This window comes from Buteo buteo, chromosome 5 (assembly GCF_964188355.1).
Source record: "Buteo buteo chromosome 5, bButBut1.hap1.1, whole genome shotgun sequence".
Lineage (NCBI taxonomy): Eukaryota > Metazoa > Chordata > Aves > Accipitriformes > Accipitridae > Buteo > Buteo buteo.
Window position 1 is genome coordinate 37,645,863 of NC_134175.1, and position 19,120 is coordinate 37,664,982.

The window sequence follows — 19,120 nt, forward strand, 5'->3', positions numbered from 1 at the left end:
GCAGTATCTGGTTTCCTAACCCAAGGCAGCTGGGATGGAAGTCTTTTACTGTGTCCAGCAGCCTCAGATGCCAGGGTCTGTTATCCTGGTGCTCTATCAGTGGTAATGATGGGGCTGATCTAGGGGTGTAAGAGGAAATATCCTCTCCCCAACACTGAAAGTATGATGCCAGCCTTCCCCGTCCTGTAGATATTCTCATTCTGCCTTTAAAAGCGTTTAAATCTTGGAGCGCAGCTAAATACACTATTGGGGTCTATACTGTGGCTTTTAAACACTAAGAGGTGGGGAGTAAAATGTAATGGCTCTGTTCTTCCCTAAATAAGCGATGGCAAATGACTGTAAAATGAACTCCTGAGTTTGTGTGTGCAGACAGGAATTTAGTCCCATGGTGAACAGGATGATAGCAGATGGATCAGAATAATATTGGGTTTTCCTGGATACCCTGTTTAAAGCTATACCAGAAACAAGGGAGCAAGCCAGAAGGTTCAGTGTTTCGGCCACCACTCATAAATGTCTGTGTGTCACAAGCCAGGACACAATTTGTTCTCCATCTTGCTTGCTTCTAGGGTGGAAATAGCCAGCTGGACAGGCTATGCATCAGTATGACTCACTTTTGGGACAGGCTGTCTGGGGGAAGTGGATAAGGTTGTGAAATTTGAGGACCTTTTCCCTGCTGGGCTAGCGGTACACAAAGATCTAGACCCAAAGCACACACCTGCCACCCACAGTCAGGTCCATCCCCCCTGGTCCGGGAGCACTGGGAAAGGAGAGTCCTGCGTCTAGCGCTGCAAACGCCCACTGCCTGGCAAGTCCTGGGAGATACCACATGGCGCTGGGCTCGGGCCAGCTCCCGGGGAGGAGCGGCACCTCCGCGGCTGGCACGAGCTGGCCTGCGCAGAAAGTCCCAGGGCCACCGTGTCTGTGCTCCCCCTCCTGCCTGGCTGGGCTCCACGAAGCCACCCTGGGCTGAGCGGGACACCAGCCTGCAGCAGAGGCTGTCTCTCAGCTATCCCCACCACCAACCCAGCAGAGGCTGTCTCTCAGCTATCCCCACCACCAACCTTGCTTTCTGAAATGGGTAGCAGAGAGACAGAAACCTGAGCAGTGAAACAGTGGCATCTGGTTGCCAACAGAGCTGTGTCCACTGGTTGTGGTCTAGTGTGGGTCCTCTGGTGCCTAGTAAGAGTTGTGCTCATCTAGTTTTTCCTTCAGCGGTGATATTAGGCATCTCTTACCTACCCAGCTGTCTCTTTCCACAAAAAAAAAGTAGGACCCGAGTACCTGAGACTGTTACATCCCTGTCAAACTCGGTTCACATCAGCCAAGAATTATTAGAGGGAAAATGGATGGAGGCAGCACAATTACCTAAGCCAAACCAGGCAAAAAGGAACAAAGAGCAAATGGGTGGATGATGGAGCTTCTGCCACGCCATGCTGTGCCGTGCCTGTGGGAGGAGGGGAGCCTCGCTGATGCTGTCTCTCTTTTTCAGGGGGAGTTGCTGAGCCCGTGTCGATGCGATGGATCGGTGAAGTGCACGCACCAGCCATGTCTGATCAAATGGATTAGCGAGAGAGGCTGCTGGAGCTGTGAGCTGTGTTACTACAAGTATCACGTCATTGCCATAAGCACAAAGAACCCTCTGCAGGTAAAGGTACTAGAGACATTTCAAAGTCTATTTATTCTCGTTTCTATTTTTGTTTCTGGGAGCAAGTGGATTTTACCTGTGTGGGTTTTCCTTCCCTGCACGCAGTGATCCGTAGGTCTGAGACACTTAGAAAAGGGTTTGGCGGGCTAGTCCAAAGAGGCCCCATGTTCTGCTCGGTGGTACTGGGGGCATCCCTCGGGAGTCTGCTTTTTCTGTCTTTTGACAATTCCCACATTCACTTGCCTCCTGTTGAAAATGCCAGTGTGACCACAATAGTGCTGTAGCACCTCACAGCCCTTCAGATGTGTTCATCCACTGGAGACCACGGGAATGCCACTGTCCCCAGGGGCAGACGGGGATGGAGCAGTTATGGGATTTGCTACAACAGAGCATTAGTCTGTGACAGAGCAGTATCTTGAGACTCCACATGTCTATAGTTGTGCCATTAACCACAGTCTCCTCGTGCTGAGCCTCCTCTGTGTTGGCATGAGGGATGGAGGCGGCAGATGGAGGGCTTTTACAGGTCTCCTCTCTGATCCTGCCACCCTTTTCATTTTACTGCTCCCCCGTGATCAAATACATCCTGGCGTGGCAAAGGGGTGTTGGCTCTGATGCTCTGGTCTCTCCGAGCGTGATTCTCAGTCGACATTTGCAGATGCGCACACGACAGGTTAAGCACATCTTGATGTAAGTGGCTGTGAAAGGCATCAGAGGACTCACCTTCTTTCTCTTCCGAGTTCAAAAGCACTGTGGTTTAATAAGCCCCACTGCAGGCTGGTAATTTAAAATCAAGTTTCAGAATGGGGAAAACTGTGACTGTTAAAAATGGGATAAATTATCCTTAATAGCTATTGATTTATTGCGGGGGCAACACCTGAAGATGGATTAATTGCTGCATGCCTTTGCTGAGCACCCTTAGTGCTTCAGATATAAGGAAGCACATTATATCCAGGCACTACTGCTTAATTAGCATCATCTGGACTAGAGAGACATTACAGCAGTGTGCTGCGGTATAGAGACCGGAGCAATGTCTGTGAGGATGTTGGTCTGTCCAGCACGTGGTGGAGGGCTTTGGCTCTCTCCTGGTCACTCTGCTCTCTAACAGGAGACAAGGACTTTGCTAGTGATGGTACCCAGTTGTACGGGGGTGGAGGGAAAGGTGAACTCAATGCAGTCTCTGTGTGTCTTTTTCCAGGCCTGAGGTCACTACCACAGTGAGGAAACAGGGACAGTCCTTTAGGACTCCAGACTTGAATGAAGTAGTGAAATTAGTAGGGCATGGGGGAAATTTTGCTGAGGGGAAGGAAAAAGACTGCCTGCTCTCTGCAATTCCCTACAGCTTTTGATTCAATTTTCCATGTGCCATGGGCTGGAGAGATCAGTAGTTTCAACCCAAGCTCCAGACCTAGGGTGTTTTAATTTCTTGGCTCTAGTATTTCTGAGCAGATTGAAACACAGGAGGGGAGATGTGGACAAAGCAGCGTTTGTTTATTTCTGGAAAGCTGGTCCATGAGTGCCCTAATGTTTCCTGTGTCTCAGATAAGGGGTGCAATGCTGAACAGCGCTGAAGGTTTGTGGGTGCAGAATTGTGAGTGTGTGTGTAGCTAGCACTGCCTTTAATGAATGACCTCCAAGTGCTCTACACCGTCAGGTAGCTCAGGGCAACGGGTCAGTGACTTTCCTCCTGCTCCTCACTCAGCTAAAATTTGTTGGAGCTATTCACAGACAAGCTCCCGTCTCACACACACGTTTCAAAAGCCTGTGCAAAGCATTGGTCTTTCTGGGCTCCCCTGTTAGAAAGTGGCCTGATCTGCTGGCCTTTGCCATGAACACAAAAACTGAGTGGCAGGAGCAACTGAGTTAGAGAGCTCAGCTCCGGGAGCGAGGGTCCCAGAGGACCGTGCAGACGCTGGGCTCAGAGGCTTCATGTTGCTGGCTTAGACTTCACAGCGCTTCTCGGAGAAGCACTGGGAGATTTGGAGGGTGAGAAGAAGCAACTGGAGCGAAAAGCCACTTGGTCTGAAATAAATGCAGCGCGTGTGGAGTTACAGCTGCGTGGCCACGCATCCTGTCTGGTGCCAGCACAAGGGCACGTCTGGGAAGCAGATGTTACACTAGCACTAGTATGTGAAATCCCACGGGAAGCAGCTGAGGTACCAGGCCTGGACTTCCCACAAGGACTAAGGGCTTGGGCCTCCCGTGAGCCGCCACCACCACACGTGCCTCGGTCCTCAGCGGCTCTCACCATCCTCTGACGCTGGGAAAGAGAAGCTGAGAGGACCCAGGGGCTGCAATGCCCTGACACTATGTGCCATAACAATGTGGCACAGTATATGCAGGTGGGAAGAGCATCCTTTCTGCTCGGTCTTCACCCCACATGTGGATAACAGGGGCCACCTGGACATACAAGCACATCTCTACATAAAGCAATAGTCCCTGGGCTTTCTTCTCAGGGTCTGCTGGAACTTCTGCACAGCTTTATTCTTACTAGAAAGCTCTGAATTTCTCAAGCACAGGTTTTGGAGGGCAAATGGTGTAGGAAGTCATGGTCATCTGTTTATTCCAGACCAAGCATAATACAGGCAAGGACCACACAAACCTCACCCCCTTGTCAAATGAAACCTGTTTGGGAGATGCTCTGAACCTGGCTAGATTTTAACCAGCAACATGGCCTAGCTATCGCCTGTGTCCTCTCATGTGACAGACCACTGGAAAGCCAAATCCAGGCAGCTGGCAGGCCCTGGGCTCCCTGAAGCATGTCCAATTGGTCCAAGCAGAGCAGCATATCCAACACCCACATGTTCCCCAGGATCTGCATGTTTCTCTGCCCATTTTGACATCTGCTGCACATGTTTTGGAGTGCCTAGGAGCACAGCATGGGCTAGATGTGTGTGGAGACTCGTGGTGTGGACAGAGAAGTTACAGCCGGGGAAACATGGTTCATACATAATTAACACAGACTCCTTCCAGCCTCCAGGCTGTTATGATGTCTCATACCAGAGAGGCCTTTAGTCTGGTATTTTGGCAGAATGAATCTCTATAAATTAACACACACACACCCATCCCTGGATTGCAGGCATTTAAAAGCAAAGGTCTTAAAGCAGCAACACTGCAAACCTGCTGAGACTGGGGGATTAAAGATGTTGGACAGCATGGCACGTGTCCTGCCAAGCAGCAGTCAGGCAGCAAATGAGCAAAAATATCCCACCAGCTGTGAGCAACCAGAAGATCCAGAGCTTTTGTCCATCCATCCATCCATCCATCCTCCTGCTCTCCAGTCTGCCAGTCATCGAGACAGGAGTCATGGTTAAATGCTCCTCTCCATTGCAATATCTGTGCAAAGCCCATGAATTTAAAAAGGCTCTGAAGACACAGGGTTTTAGAAGCACGTGATAGTACTGCAGGCACCCTGGTGCTCATACATAGTGGAATAGGTATCTGCTGTGATGGGACTCGGCAGTGGATTTCATCTATGCAGCTCCTTTGTAGCTGCTCCTGAGCCACATCCGCTCTGACACTCTGATTTTAGCAAATAGAAAATCTGTTTGAACCAACCTTCCCAGACCTATAACTGTCTGCAGTCTCAGGGAGTTCAACTCTGCTTTACAGTTGTTATCTCTGACTCTGCCTGTATTGTGGGTTGTTTCAGCTCCGAAGATCCTGTTCTCCAGTGCTGGTATTGGGATCCAGTCCCAGTTCTTCTCTGGCTCTATTTTGACTGTGGTGGTGCTCTGTTAAGAGCTGATGAGTGTTTGTTTATATGGCCTCTTCACCAGGACACCCACATCTGCAAGAAAAGTGGCCAGGGTCCCAGGGTGTTTGAACTTCAGCCTGAGCTCCTGAGCTAAAAAGCTTGAGGCAAGTTGACTGGCATCTCCTGGTTGTCCCAACTTGCTGAATCACTTGTGTTGAGTATGAGCTTTGGCTGGTCCCTGCTGAGCTCCAGCTGCAGCCGGCAGCCTGCAAGCAACGGGTGCAATCACAGCAAGAGAGGCTTGATGGCCTGTGCCTTATAACGGGGGCTTTCTAGGATACCAATACTGTAGCCTGAGTCTCACCAGATGCTCTAGCACATGGAGGAGAGGGGGTTTCATCACTGCACATTTCCATTACATGGCCCTAGTGGACCCTCATTCCTCCCTGCTGCCTTTCCAGCATCTGAATAAGCCACAACATCTGTAAAAGTACAGCAGGGAAGCTATCACAGTAGTAGCATAACTTTGCTTGGTGAATTTATAAAAAGAAAAGCCATCCTCCAAAAGATAATTGAGGAAGATGGCCAGGGCCCCGGGACAGCAGCGAGGGGAGAGCCAGACCTAAGCAGTGCTGGGAATGGTCCACTCCAACCTTCTAGGAAAAACCTCTGCTTGCTTGTGATCCTGTGTCTGAAAATTAAATTGTTGACTAGCACAGCTCAGGATGTTAATGATACGTACTAAGGGGACGTGTCAGATACAGCAATAAAAATAAACTGAACTGCCTGAGGCAGGCATGGGGGAGCTCTCAGAGGAATGTAGGAAGGCTTTTCCAGCAAGCAAGTCTTCTTTGCAAGCTGCTGCAGTAAGACATAGATATCTTCTGCAGGCAAATATCTGCCTTGGATCTGCTCATGCTGGTACTTGGGAACCTTTGGAGACTGCTGGTGCCAAAGAAAGGGAGATACGGATCAGGCCTTAAATACTATAGTAATGACATTATTAATCTATGTTACATTAGCAGTGGGAGTTTTCACTCACAAGCCTCTGAGCAGAAGCACTGAAGCAAACAGGTTTGTCCCAAGTACAACACACAGGTTATGAAACAGTACAAGAGAGCAAGAGTGACATGACTGGCAGGCACCAGTCCCAGCTTGGCCCCTGGCTAAGGTCATCGCAAATGTCAGACCTGGGCTCCTAAGAAACCCTTTCTGAGGCATCTAGGTTGCAAAGCTTTGCGATTTGGGGAAAATGGGGAAATGGGGAAAATCGGGAAACGGGGAAAATCAGTCCAAGAGAGCGAGGTGGTTTGCATATGCACATCTGGGTGGTGTGCCAAGCACTAGGCCAGGGGGGATGGTAGCAGAGGACAGACAGACAGCTTCTGAGTGAGTGAGGACATTTCTTCGGAATGGTCTGGAGGGATGGAGCCCTTTTTCCAGCGTGGGTGGAAAAGCCATCCCAGAGAGCTGCTTGGGCATGCTCTGAAGCCATTGGAAGCCTGGAGCTCTCAAAGCTTCTCCTGTTATCCTGCAGAAGCTTTTAAAGCTTTCTGGTACCACCAAGTCCTTCATTCTGCCCTGGTCAGCGCTGGCAGAGCATCTGTAGAGCTTTCTACCTGCCTAAAGGTCATATTCCTGATTGACAACCTGGGTGAGCTGCTCGTTGTTAAAGGTGCACTTCAGTACAGCTCAGCAGCTACCTGGGACTCAATGGTCATTAGCAGCAGAGGAACGAAGGGCTTGGGTTTAGGTCTCCACCCTCAAGGTAGGATTGCTTGACACTGTGACCTTGCTGGAGCTTGAATGTTTGAGCTGGAGATTTGGAGGGAGGGGGCTGTGTCTGCAGCCAGGCATTCAAAGAGCTTTGGGGGTTTCAGATGTGCCAGTAAAGGGACTCTGCAGCACTGCTGAGACCTTTCTTTGCAGCTCTAGTGGTGACCCAAGGACAATAGGATCACCCACCAAATCCCTGGTCTGCTGGCCATAATGATGGTGGAGAGGGGTTAGGAAAACAGGTGATTTTCTAAGGGCTGTTATGAAATCTGAAAGGCACAGTGCTGTGATTGAGGTGGGCTCCTGAGGCCACTGGTGTAGGGATGCATCAGGCCCAGCTCCTGCAGCTGAAATTCATCAGCACGTTCCACCTCTGAGCAGCTCTTGGACCCTTCTGTCTGTGCTCTCACTGGGTAACATGCTTTATCCTCTCTCACCCCTTTTCTCCTCTCTGTGCAAACCTCATACCCTAAGATGTGTAGCAAAATGGAATTAAAAGATGAAAAATAGTGACTCTGGTTATTGGTGGCTCAGGCTAGATGTGGGATGCTAAATTGCACTTCTCAGGGTTGCCAGAGAGGAAATACAACATTTATTACTTACTCTTTTTTTTTTTTTTTTCTGGAAAATATTAAATTCTTCTGCAAGCTGGTTATTTTCCCCAGTGTTCAGCTCTGACCCATTTACCTCCTTGCCAGAGGGTAATCACACCCCAGTGCCACCTCCTGAACAGTCAGGACTGCTGCTGCGTGTGTCGCTGTCACTTAGTGCCAGATGCCGGGGGAGAGTCTCCTACTCCCTGGCACGGCTGACGGACTCCAGCCTCTTCATTATCGCCACAGTGAACTTCCTGGCAGCTGCTGCCAGCTGAGCAGCATCAGGCAGTGTCCCTGCTCGTGTTTCAGCCTCTCTGTTCCCAACCAAAGGGAGCAGGGTTTGAAGTTTGCTCTCAGGTGTAACTTCTTTGTGCTCTGAGCCCTATCCCCTTTGACGGTATATTTAGTACTACACCTAAGACTCCCTGTCTCTGGAAAGCAGTGGTGCTAGTTGTACGTGGCTGCTAGTTGTAGAAAACAGCTCCTTCTTTTTCTATCTTTAATTGCTACCTTGGAAAGACCTGTTGCCACCACAGGCCTTGCAGTGTGCCAGACAGATGGTGAGGAGCCAGTCCATTACCTCCTCGAGAGAGAGAAATGATGCAGAATGATTTGGCTGGCACAGGCGCACAAGGGTCAGCGTGAGGGACCTGCAGTAAAACCTTCACACGCAGCACCAGGCTGTGCACCGGGCTCCCTGCACTCCCGTCTCCTTGATGTTTGCCAGAGTTAGTGGAAGGAGAGATGAGGTCTGGTGAAAGCTGCAGGGGTGAAAGTGCAACCCCACACACATACCCAAACGCCCTCCCCACCACTTGTCTCTAGTCCTGGAGCTCTGATCTGATGGCACCGGTTGCAGATTTGTCCTGCATCTGCTTATGGTGCTGTTGAGAACAAAGCTGAAGAGCTGACGGGAGGAGAGCATAGCTGCTGATCCCACCCTCAGAACCCAAATTTGCGGGCAATGGGTGCTGGGTGGCCTTTGCTCTGTCTTAGGAGAGGAGTTGCACAGTTGTGCATCTCCTGTGGACTCCAGCACCCCTGCATCTAGCCTTGACCCGTTGCGACTGGCACCAAGCTTCAGCCATAAGAGGAGGGCGGTTCACTACCTCAGCTTCTTCATGGCACAAAGGGGCCACTTGTGAGGCTGGATGTGGTGGAGGTGTGGAGCAGGTCGGGCTATGGCAGAGTGGGAATGGGCTGTTGAAGACATCACTGAGTGTCCCCAGTGCTCCGTGTTTGCTTTTGGCCGGACCAGCTGCTGGAGCGGATGGCAGAAAGGGGATTGGGGTTAGCTGAGCCCAGAAAGGGGATAGGGGTTAGCTGAGCCCAGTCCTGCTTCAGCAGGGAACAAGCTCTCTCTCTGCTCAGCCACTTTATGGCCATCTACTCTGTGGCCAACTATGAAATAAGCTGGTACCACCCACATCACTGATGCTGCACATCCCTGACATGCGATTTGAGGGCTGTCTGCCCTTGCAGGATGTAAGCCAAGGAGCAAGGCTGGCAGAGGCAGACACTTCAGCTCACCTCTGAGCCAAGCCAGGCAATCTTCTTCCAGTTGCAACCTGCAGACCTCAGCCTCAGGCTGAAGCTCTCATCTGTTCCTCTCCAAAGGCAGCCCTTTGCAGGGGAGTGCATTCGGTTCAGGGGTTTGGTCATTGGACTGGTAGCAATGCCATGCATGCCTGTACCAGCACAAGTCACCTGTCATCCTTCTTGCCCTTCAGTCAGGGTTCAGACTCTTCCCTACCTACCCAAAAACGCTGGTAACTCCTGGCTGGCCTGGGCATTAAAGAGGGACCCAGCAACTAAACTCCCTTCTTGCCCTGCAAAAGGATGAGACAAGGCTTGACAGGTGGCCCTGCTGTCCCAGGATATGTTTGACAAACATGCAGGGTGCTAAGGGCCCGCCAGAGATGCCACTTCACAGGGACACTGAATTTGGGCTGAATCCAGGCTAAACGTTTTCAGTTCCTCTGAATCCTCTATCCCGGCAGGAGGTTGAAGTCTGCCTTTATTTATCCTTCTGCCAGTCCCACTGAGAATTCAAGGGCATGTATCTCACAGCTAAAGGTGCCCCATATACTTCAATGCCAGGAGAGACTGTCTCTCCCCAGCCTGTTTATGCATTTGATTTCTGATTTGCAGGAAGGACTATGGACCATGTCCCCAAGTCTTGTTAAAGAAAGCAATTTCTGCTCTTGGATTTTACAGAGCAGTTCTCTCAGCAGCGGAAATCTGAGTGGGGAGGTTTTATGCTGGATGACAGAGAGGAGTCCGTGCTTAGGATATTTTTACCATAGCTTATACAAAGCTATTTGACATAGTGAATGGATTTGGGGGAGTTATTTCTATTTTTTTCTTCTTCTGAGGAAGAAGCATTGACGTTTACCTTGGAAGACAGCCTGAACATGTCATCACCTAAAGGCAGGGTGTCCTGACCACAGCAACTTGTGTTGTTTGTAACAAGTTTTGTGGGATGTGCATTGCTGCTGTGAGATCCTACCTAGTGCTGTGATCCTGTCAGATCTCACAAAGTGGCACAGAGCCAGCTTCCTCGTGGAAGGCCTCCGAAGGAAAGCTTGGCTCTCTGAGACACTTCTTCTCATGGTAATAGGACGCCCTGGCTGAGGATGCTGCCTGGCATCTATTTGAGGTAGCAACTGAATGTCCTGGTTTGTGATGGCCATCACAGACCTACTGTCATGGGGGTGTTATTTTTGGTGTCTTTCCCCCAGTCCATCCTGCATCCCTCAGGTCTCTGTGCTTTCCTGGTGAGATGCAGGATTCCTCCCCATTGCCTCTTCAGCAATGCTGTCAGGAAATATGGGGCCATGCACTATTGAACAACTGCCATGCTCCACCCCAGATGCGGACCAGGTAAAAGTACCTATGCTCATAGGTGCTCTTTGAGATCTCCAAAACCACCACAATGATGTAAAACAGCAACGTGCCCCAAGTAACTAATCTCTTCTCTTTTTCTTTCCTCCCTCTCCCTTGTCCCCTCTCCTCTCCCTGTTGCCTCCCCGTGCAGTGGCAGGCCATCTCTCTGACAGTCATTGAGAAGGTTCAGATAGCAGCGGCCATCCTGGGTTCACTCTTCCTCATCGCCAGTATCTCGTGGCTCATCTGGTCGACCTTCAGTCCTTCGGCCAAATGGCAGCGCCAGGACCTGCTCTTCCAGATCTGCTATGGAATGTACGGCTTCATGGACATTGTCTGTATAGGTGGGTGATCGTATCTCACGGCACGGCCAAGGTCGCCGGCCCACTCACACGCGGAGAGGAGCGGGAGACAGCGTGGAGAGCCAGCCAGTGCAGCTCAGCTCGGATTGAGCCTCCCTGGCTTTTCCACCTCTTTGCTTTCGCGGCACCTTTTTTACAGTCCTCTCTGCTCGTCTGGGCAGCCCCAGGGTGTCTCCTTGGCTGGGCTGGCAGAGGGACCTGCAGCAACCCCAGAGAGGAACACATCTCTCTTCAGAGCAAGAAGAGGGTGGGAAGGTCTCAGGGAGGCTGGGGATGGTAAGGCTTTTGAGAAACTCCTTCCCTTCTGGAACAGCTCATTTAGGGACTGCCCCATGGTTGGGTACGGCAGGGTCTCTCCATGTGCAACTCCTTGCCTCTCCAGCCCGGTCTCTCTGCCGGGCAGGGGTGGCTGCCCCTTCTTCGGCCCACCCTGGAGCTGCAAGTCCCAGCCAGCCCAGGCCATGGCCCAGCCTGGGGTCCTTGTCAGGTTGCTCTGAGGACAAAGCTGCCCCACACTGAGCAAGCCCAGACAGCAAAGCAGATGCTGGCAGCCTGGCCCCAGCAGGGTCTCCCTGAGAGCTTGAGCTGTAGAACCCAGCGCAGGTCTGCAGGATGGGGGGACGTAGCTGACGATACCTGCAGGCAGAGGCGCTCACCAGCCAGGCCGCTGAAAGAGTGGTGGTTACCGAAACAGTCCAGTGAACGCCAGCCACCTCCAAACGCGCTCCTGAGCAGTGTCCACCCAAGCACAGGCCACCAGATAACGCCAGTTCAAGTGACCCTTCCAGGAAGCAAAGAGGGGCCCCGAGAGCTCTTCGTGTCTGGGTCCTTCCATCATTGGTATAAAGGCAGAAGGAGCCTCCCAGAAACTCGGTGGGACAAGGCAGACCTCTTGACTTGGTGGATACGAGTTTTGTACGGGTAAAGCCACTCCAGAGGGAAGGAGCATGGCCTCCGGTTCAGCCCTCAGGAGGAGCGGGACAGACTATATCACAGAGCAGCAGTTGGTGAAATTGGGGTGCAGAAGTAAAACAAAGCCAGCGGCAGAGACAGAGGTCTGGACCGCACACCCTGGTATCCGGGTTCAAATGGCTCTTGGCTTCAGCATCCTTCCAGCACAGGAGTTGGGCCTGCTGAAACCCAGGCCAGTTCCTCCCACTGTTGCCACCACTGTGCTGACAATGAGAGGTGAGCTTGGCCTGTAGAGATCATCCTGCTCCTTCATGAGATGCTGGTGGAGCTACCACATCTCTCCAGGAACAAAGGGTGGCAAAGGGGGTGAAAGAGAAATGGGCAGCACCCACATGTTGGCACAAGAGCCACTGGTGACATCCTCTTGCTGGTGGAACTGAGAGTGGAAAAAAAAATTATCCCTAAGTGTGTGCGATGTGTGTTTGTGTTGCCTTGTTGGCAGAGGACAGAAGTGGAGAGCCCTGGCCTGGGCAGACATCAGTAACATGATTAACTGGCTTTGCTAAAGCTTCAAGAGCTGAGGGGATCTGATTAGCTCATCTGTCAATAGGAGCTAAATCCTCCCACATGGCAGAGAACAAACCACGCCAGCCGTGAACTGAAGGGGAGCTGGGTAGACAGATTCAGATTTGAGGTTCTTTGTTTGTTTCTTATTAATTTTTGTAAGGATCTGGCCTCTATTTCTCTTTTCCAGCTTCTCTGAGGAGAAAAAAAGTCCCTTTGCATCTTCACGGATGCCACCATTAAGCTTAATGCCCCAAGCTGGGAGCTTTGATTTTTTTCCAGCCAAAGAGCAAACAGCCATCCCATTCCCAGGAACATTTCAGAGTTGTGGCTTGGGGCAGCCCCTGTTTCACGGTCCTCCCTGTGCAGTTGGCAGTCCTGGTGGGCCAGGCATGCTGGCTTTCCCAAAACTCAAAAGCAAGTGGGAAGCATTATAGATGCAGTGAGTTAACGTGTCTGTATGTGGCTTCTCTTGCCCAGCACCTCAGAAACTACCCAGAGATGGCTCCACTTGTGCTGTGTGCAGCCTGTCTGCCTGTGCTGCCAGGCAGCCCACGCATGCTCGACCAGGAGAGATGATGTTCTGGACCATGTGAGCTTTTGTATACATTTCCCTAGAAAAGCTTATATGTGCATGCAGCCAGCCCTCTGCCCCTGCCACGCTCCAGTGTAAAACTTGCTTGTATTGTGCATCAATACCCTTTGCAATCCCAGCTGCTGCCACTCCGGGTCTGCAGTGGAGGGGAAGGGAGCTCTGAGCAGTGCTAGCTGGGATCTGGTGTTCACTCTCCTCCCCACCTCCTCCTCCTCCTCCTCCTCCTCTTCTTTCTCTGCCCAGGTTGAACCAAGTGACAAATGAGGTCTTCACAGGGGGCTATGACTCCCTGGCTGTAAATGCAGTAGGTCTCTCCTCTGAGGGACTTCTCTCCAGCCCTGCTGATTTCAGGGGGCTGCACCAGCGCTAGCCAAAAGGCTGGTCTGTATGGTGGAGAGACTGGGCTGGGTCAGGCCAGCAGAAGGGGCTGATCAAAGGGAACTCCCCAACTGGGTTTAATTCCTCATTCATTGTAGCTTTGCTTGGCTGTGATGGATGCAGCAATGCCAGCTCCCTAGAAGTCTCGCAGTGAGTTCCTCACTGTGGAACCGCTATTCTCCCTCTCTTTATCCATCTCCCAAACCTTGCAGCCTCGCACAGGGTCTTTGATCTCAGCCGGGCAAAGCCGGCTCCAGAGATTCAGAGTTCTGCTCCTAACTGCCAGCATGGCCTGAGGCCTCTTGTTACTCCTCCCTGGGCTTTAGTTCCACTTCTGCAAGTTCTGGATAAAACCTCTCATGGATAATTGCAGTGACAACGGTTCTTGAAATACCAGGGTGCTGTCTGTGCATTTCGGTGTCTCCTCCTCCGCAGTCCAGCCCTTTTTGCCTTTTGCTTTCCAGCCTGTGGGTGGGTAGGAAAGACTTAGGAACTAAGAAATGCTCAGTGATGGGGAAAGAGCAGGACATTAAGTGCACTCAGATCTACCGCATTTGTTTTTTTCAGCTAATGTAACACACACATGGTCTGTGCATTGTTTGGTAACAGGCTGGGCAGCTTTAGCTAGCAAAATGCTATACTGTATGTCCTACACTAATTGTATGAATTCCAATTGTTCCTTCCCCCAGTTTGACCCCAAGTTTTGCTTTCACTGGCAGAGTAGCAGAGATTTGAAAGACAAGGTATTTACTAAAGAGCAGATGTGCTGAAGCAGAGCTGCACTGTAGTTCCTGCCAGTTCCCACTTTGGTTGTCTCCTGTCCGTTGAGTAGCCAGTGACATTTGTCCAGGAGGCCAGATTACACACCCTGTCACTGGAAGTTCTCAGCAGGACACTTCCTCTGGCACCGCAGAGTCTCAAAGCTGGAAAAGACACCAAGTCTGCAGAGATCCTGACTATCGTCAGACAGGGCATATGCACCTAGTCAGCAACTGCCTAGCTGTTTTGTGTGATCTCCTCGCTACCAAGTCATTAGGGATTTAGGTAGCAATTTGCCAAGACAGAGGCATCTGTGGCAATTTGCATGGGCAATCCCATGGCAGCACTGGTCTTTCCAATGTGGAGTCAAAGGTGAGAGCATGAGTGCTCACTTGCATGTATAGCTCCCTAAGCACAAATCATTTTGTTGTTATCTTCACTTGAGCTGTACTTAATCTGAAACAGTCAGATCACCTCCAAACTGAGCTCTCAAAATGTGGCTGTTAATTCGGAGACTATTGATCCATGTGTCAAAATCCACGAGTCTTGGGTTTGACCCTCAGCAACTCACATTCAGTAATACACTAGTTTTCTTTGGACTTTGCTAGATTCTAGCATGCTCCACAAAAACAGTTGTAAGGGACAGACACCATTTGCTACGCCTTCACCCACCATGGAAACAAATCCACAACCAAAGTAAAATGAATCTGCTCCTTGCGACCAGCAGGACAGATGGTATGGCCCCAAGTACCAGAAGCTACGTCCATCTGGGCAAGATGTGCAAGATGGTCTTTCAACATTGTTGTCCCCCTTGCTCTCAGACATCTAACAGGAGGGCAGGAAGCACTGGAAAGGATTGCTTAGGATTTGTGGGAGTCTCCAATACTGGGGGTTTTTTAAGAACCTGTTAGAAAACATATGTCAAGAACAGGTTGTGGAGAGATGATCCCAGATTGTGAAGGAGGAACAGACTAAATGCTTCTTGATATCCAGCCAGCCCCAACGTCTTTGATTCTGATCTCTCTTTTACATGTGCTATCTCTGGTCATGTCTGTAGGACAGATATGAGAGTTGGATTAAACTAGAAACTGGTAATGGTGCCAGCATAGGTATTACTCTGCTATGAAGCCATCTACAACACAGACATTTGAGATCAGCAACCAGGAAGTGACTGAAAAGTGAGATGGGGACTGTTCATTTGATTAACTGCTCTCTCCATGGGTCCCTGAGAGGCAAATCCACAAAGCTAGCATAGAGAGGGATTAGCAGAAATGCAGTTATCGAAATGCAGAGATAAATGGAGTGAGCTTTCATAGGCCTGAGTTACTGAGTAGGGAGAGTAGCAGCTTGGAGCTGGGCTGTAAATCCTGAGAGATACCTGCCTGTTAATTAAGTGACAGTCCTTGGAGGGGGAAGGAGGGGTTTGCCTCTCTCTCTGTCAAGGTGCAATTAGGGAAAGTCAGCGTTTATAGATTAAGGTGTCATTTGGGGTCAGGAGGACAGGAAACCATCTCCTGTTAAACAAGGAGCAACTCTGCCAGTTAATGAGAGCATGTCACATTCTAGGCTGAGGCATCACCAGATCGGCTCCAAGGGGGAAGCGTGTCTCAGAAAGGCCATTAGCAGGCTGTGTGCGCAGGGCTGTCACTGTTATGGTTTGTGTGTGCTGTCCTGCTTGTGCTCACACAGGGGTATGGCTGTGGCTGGCATGCTGGGGCGTTTATTCTCAGCGATGCAAAAGCAATCCGATCTGCATCTCCTTGGATCGCCGTCTGGTGGGGACTGTTTCTTTGCCCATGCCCACCCAGTCCTTGCTCTCTGACTCACCCTGCCTCGGTGCTGACAGCCGCGCACTTTCGCAAGCACTAAATCCTCATGCTCTTTGAAGCTTTTCCCTCGCTTTCCTTGGCAGCCAGTCCCTGAGGATATTTGCCTTCACAACAGTAACTGCACTGCAGCTCAATAGCACAAGAGACAGGCAAAGCAGGACCATTCATCCTGCCAACGATTTTTGTTGGCACACCGTGGCAATCCATTACAGATCAGGAAGTGTGTGCCCGCTGTTTTTAATCCCAGCTGCCAGCAAGAATAATCAAAAGCATCCAGTATGTCTGACGGCATCTCAGCACAACCATAGGTAATAACATAAGAAATCAATAGCCAATTAAAACTGATCCACAACATTTGATCTTTCATAGTGCAATGGGAACAGTAATTAATGGAGTTTCCTTGAGACAGTCACAATTCAAACTTCCTGCCAAGACTAATGTGGTTTTGTTTTAAATGAGCTTTGCTTCCTAGAAGAAATGCCAGGCTGAGGTAGCTTCAGGGCGTTTTCTGGCCAGGTCACTCAGGCCCTCAGCATTCAAAGGATTTAGGAGTCAAAGTCCCAATCAAATAAAGAGAAACTGAGAAATTAAGTGTCTTCACGGTTTTCATCTGTATTGATCTGATTCTTAAAAGGAAAGCAGATGTTTTCGTTCAGGTCTGCATAGTCCCCCAAGGTACAAAGTAGGAAGAATTGCTACAGCAGTAGGGAATCAGTTCTGGGGAAGTACCAAGCCTATGCCTTGGCTTGATGACACCCTAAAGGCAAAGCACAAGTCAGAGAAGTTCAGCAAATGTCTTCAGAGGAGAAACCTGAGACCAACCCAGACAGCAAATGTGCATGGCTTCAACATACCTGGAAGAGACCCATGAGAGTATGCAGAAGTCTTCTGGGCCCTTCAGCTTAATGCATTGCTTGCCACGCTGTTCATGCATTTCTAGCCCAGTTTGCCTGCAAACTGGAGCTACCAGGAGCTAACTGGAGTGACCAGATCCAGGCCCCATCATCAGAGCAGGCAGTTGGGATAAAGTCAAGTAGCCAGTTTGCTTTTTTTACACTATGAATCCTGGTTTGCATACATTCAGCCACAACGTGCATGCTTGAAAAATCACTGAGCAACTCATTGATTTATCAGCTGTAAAGGGGGATGTGGAGACAGGCACATTCCCCACAGCGTGTGTTGTGGGGCTCTCAATCCAGTTGGGCAGGGACCGTCCCGCGAGAGCAGTCCTTGAGGGCCCTGTACCTGGTCCAGCAGCAGGAGAAGCGCCGCTGCACAGCCGCTCTGCCGACCGACTTCTTGGCAGCTCTGCAGGAACAGCGGGCGCTTGGCAAAGCCGAGACACGCCACCCCTCTGTTCCTGAAAGATGGGACCTATTTTTGTCTAATGCTGCATTGATTATTCAATAAGAGAGCAGAGTGGGCCAGGCGGCATGCATGCGTTTGTGCTGCTTTCACCAGTGGGCATTTCTGCAGAGGCTCAGCGCGCCTGCTGAACTCCAGTGCAGCTCCAGCAGCTCTCCACAGAACAAGCACGTCGCTGCTGAGCAAAGAGCCACGGGGTTTGGACCTGGCTCTGAACCCGCTCCCTTTTTGCAGAGAAGGAGCTTGGCTTCCAGCACAGCCAGACCAGCACCTGGCCTTTCACACACGTCCTTTCAACTCCACAATCCTTCACCACATCCATCTCCGTGCAGTTTCCCACTGTTGCAACAGGGCTCCGGAGATGTAGTTTGTCATGAATAACCATATGGTGCTCTTTGCTCCAGTGGATCAATGTGTTTAGCATTTAACGAGGGCAACATAATTAACATTTTCTGAGGGGGAAAAGAAATCCTTTTACCTTGCGAACTGTATCTTGTGATTTCGAGGGTGATACATTATAATCAGAACGATGCTTCCCTGTCACTAAACCCCGTGGTGGAATTAAGTGCCTGGTGTTCCTGGGTTAATATCCCATCCATGGGCAGAGGCAGAAGCACTCACCTGTCTGTCACAGCTTCTACACCACAGCAGGAGATTCCCTTGTAGGCAGCTGGTAGGACCTCCTGCACCAGCTGCATAAATTGTACTGTCTAGTAAAGGCTGGAAGAAGTCCTCAGCTCTGTGCCAGGCTGTGTTTTTCCAACTGCCTTCTGTCCCGTTGCTCCTCCTCCTACAACCTCCATCCCCGCAGACATGTTACTCCTGGAGGTGAGAGGCTGTGGTCCATGGCATGCCAATGTGGCAGTAGCAAGAGAAGTCAACTCCATATTCAAAGATGAGACCGCAGGGGAGTCATCCCCTGTGCAGAGTGGATGAGGCTGCTTTTGTGTGTCCTCAGCTCTGTAGGGAGACAGAGACAGAGGTAAGAAGAGATTAACATGAAGCCACATTAATCCAGTTCTGGGATTGCTTCTTAAAGTAGCAACTGATTGGTTCTTCTCCTGGAGGGATGGCTACCTACCAACGAAGCCATCTTTCAGACCCAGATACAAAAGTCTGTAAGCAAGAACAGTGCAAACAGGCTCACGGGTGACCTCAGGTCAAGCAGTGCAGGTTTCCCTCACTGACGGGAACAAGTCTTGGCTTTGCTAAACTTATTCTGCCTGGAATTTACTCCGTGAAGCAGTGCTTTTCTTCCTGAACCAAGATGCACTGATGGCAGCCACAGCCTGAGTCCCTCTGCCCCATGGCAAAGCTGGATCCACAATATCCATACGACGACCATGCAGTGTTTGGTAGAAGTTGTTCAATAGGATTAAATAATGTCAAAGATCCTGTGCCCAGTAGTCCAGCCAGCACTTTACCTTCTTGGAAGAGGTCCAGCCAGCATACAAAACCACAGCAATGACACTCAGACAGGGCCAATGTGGAGTGGGCAGTCATCACTACCTGCTGAATGTGGAGAAGCCTGAAGAGCCAAAGGTCCGGGCATTTACTATGCCAGGTGGGACAATTCACTGTGCTCAGCCACAGCCACATCACAGACCTCCCTGTGTCCTACAAGACTCAGGTTTCACCCAGACCTTTGCTGCAGACTTAGCCACTCTCAGTTCCTTTCACTGCTTTCATTCTTGTCAGCTCAGCGTTGATGGATCCCGTAAGCATACATGAACTCTTATCTGCCGCTTTCAGGCCTGCA

General features: G+C 50.5%; 1 protein-coding gene across 1 annotated transcript in view; it reads left to right on the top strand.

The window, feature by feature from the left end:
• Positions 1 to 19,120, top strand: part of MARCHF4 (membrane associated ring-CH-type finger 4) — a 103,740-nt gene that overhangs the window by 72,124 nt on the left and 12,496 nt on the right. The window contains exons 2-3 of the mRNA XM_075028701.1: positions 1,490 to 1,645; positions 10,749 to 10,941. Coding sequence (XP_074884802.1) covers positions 1,490 to 1,645; positions 10,749 to 10,941 — 349 coding nt within the window. The remainder of the gene's footprint in view (positions 1 to 1,489; positions 1,646 to 10,748; positions 10,942 to 19,120) is intronic.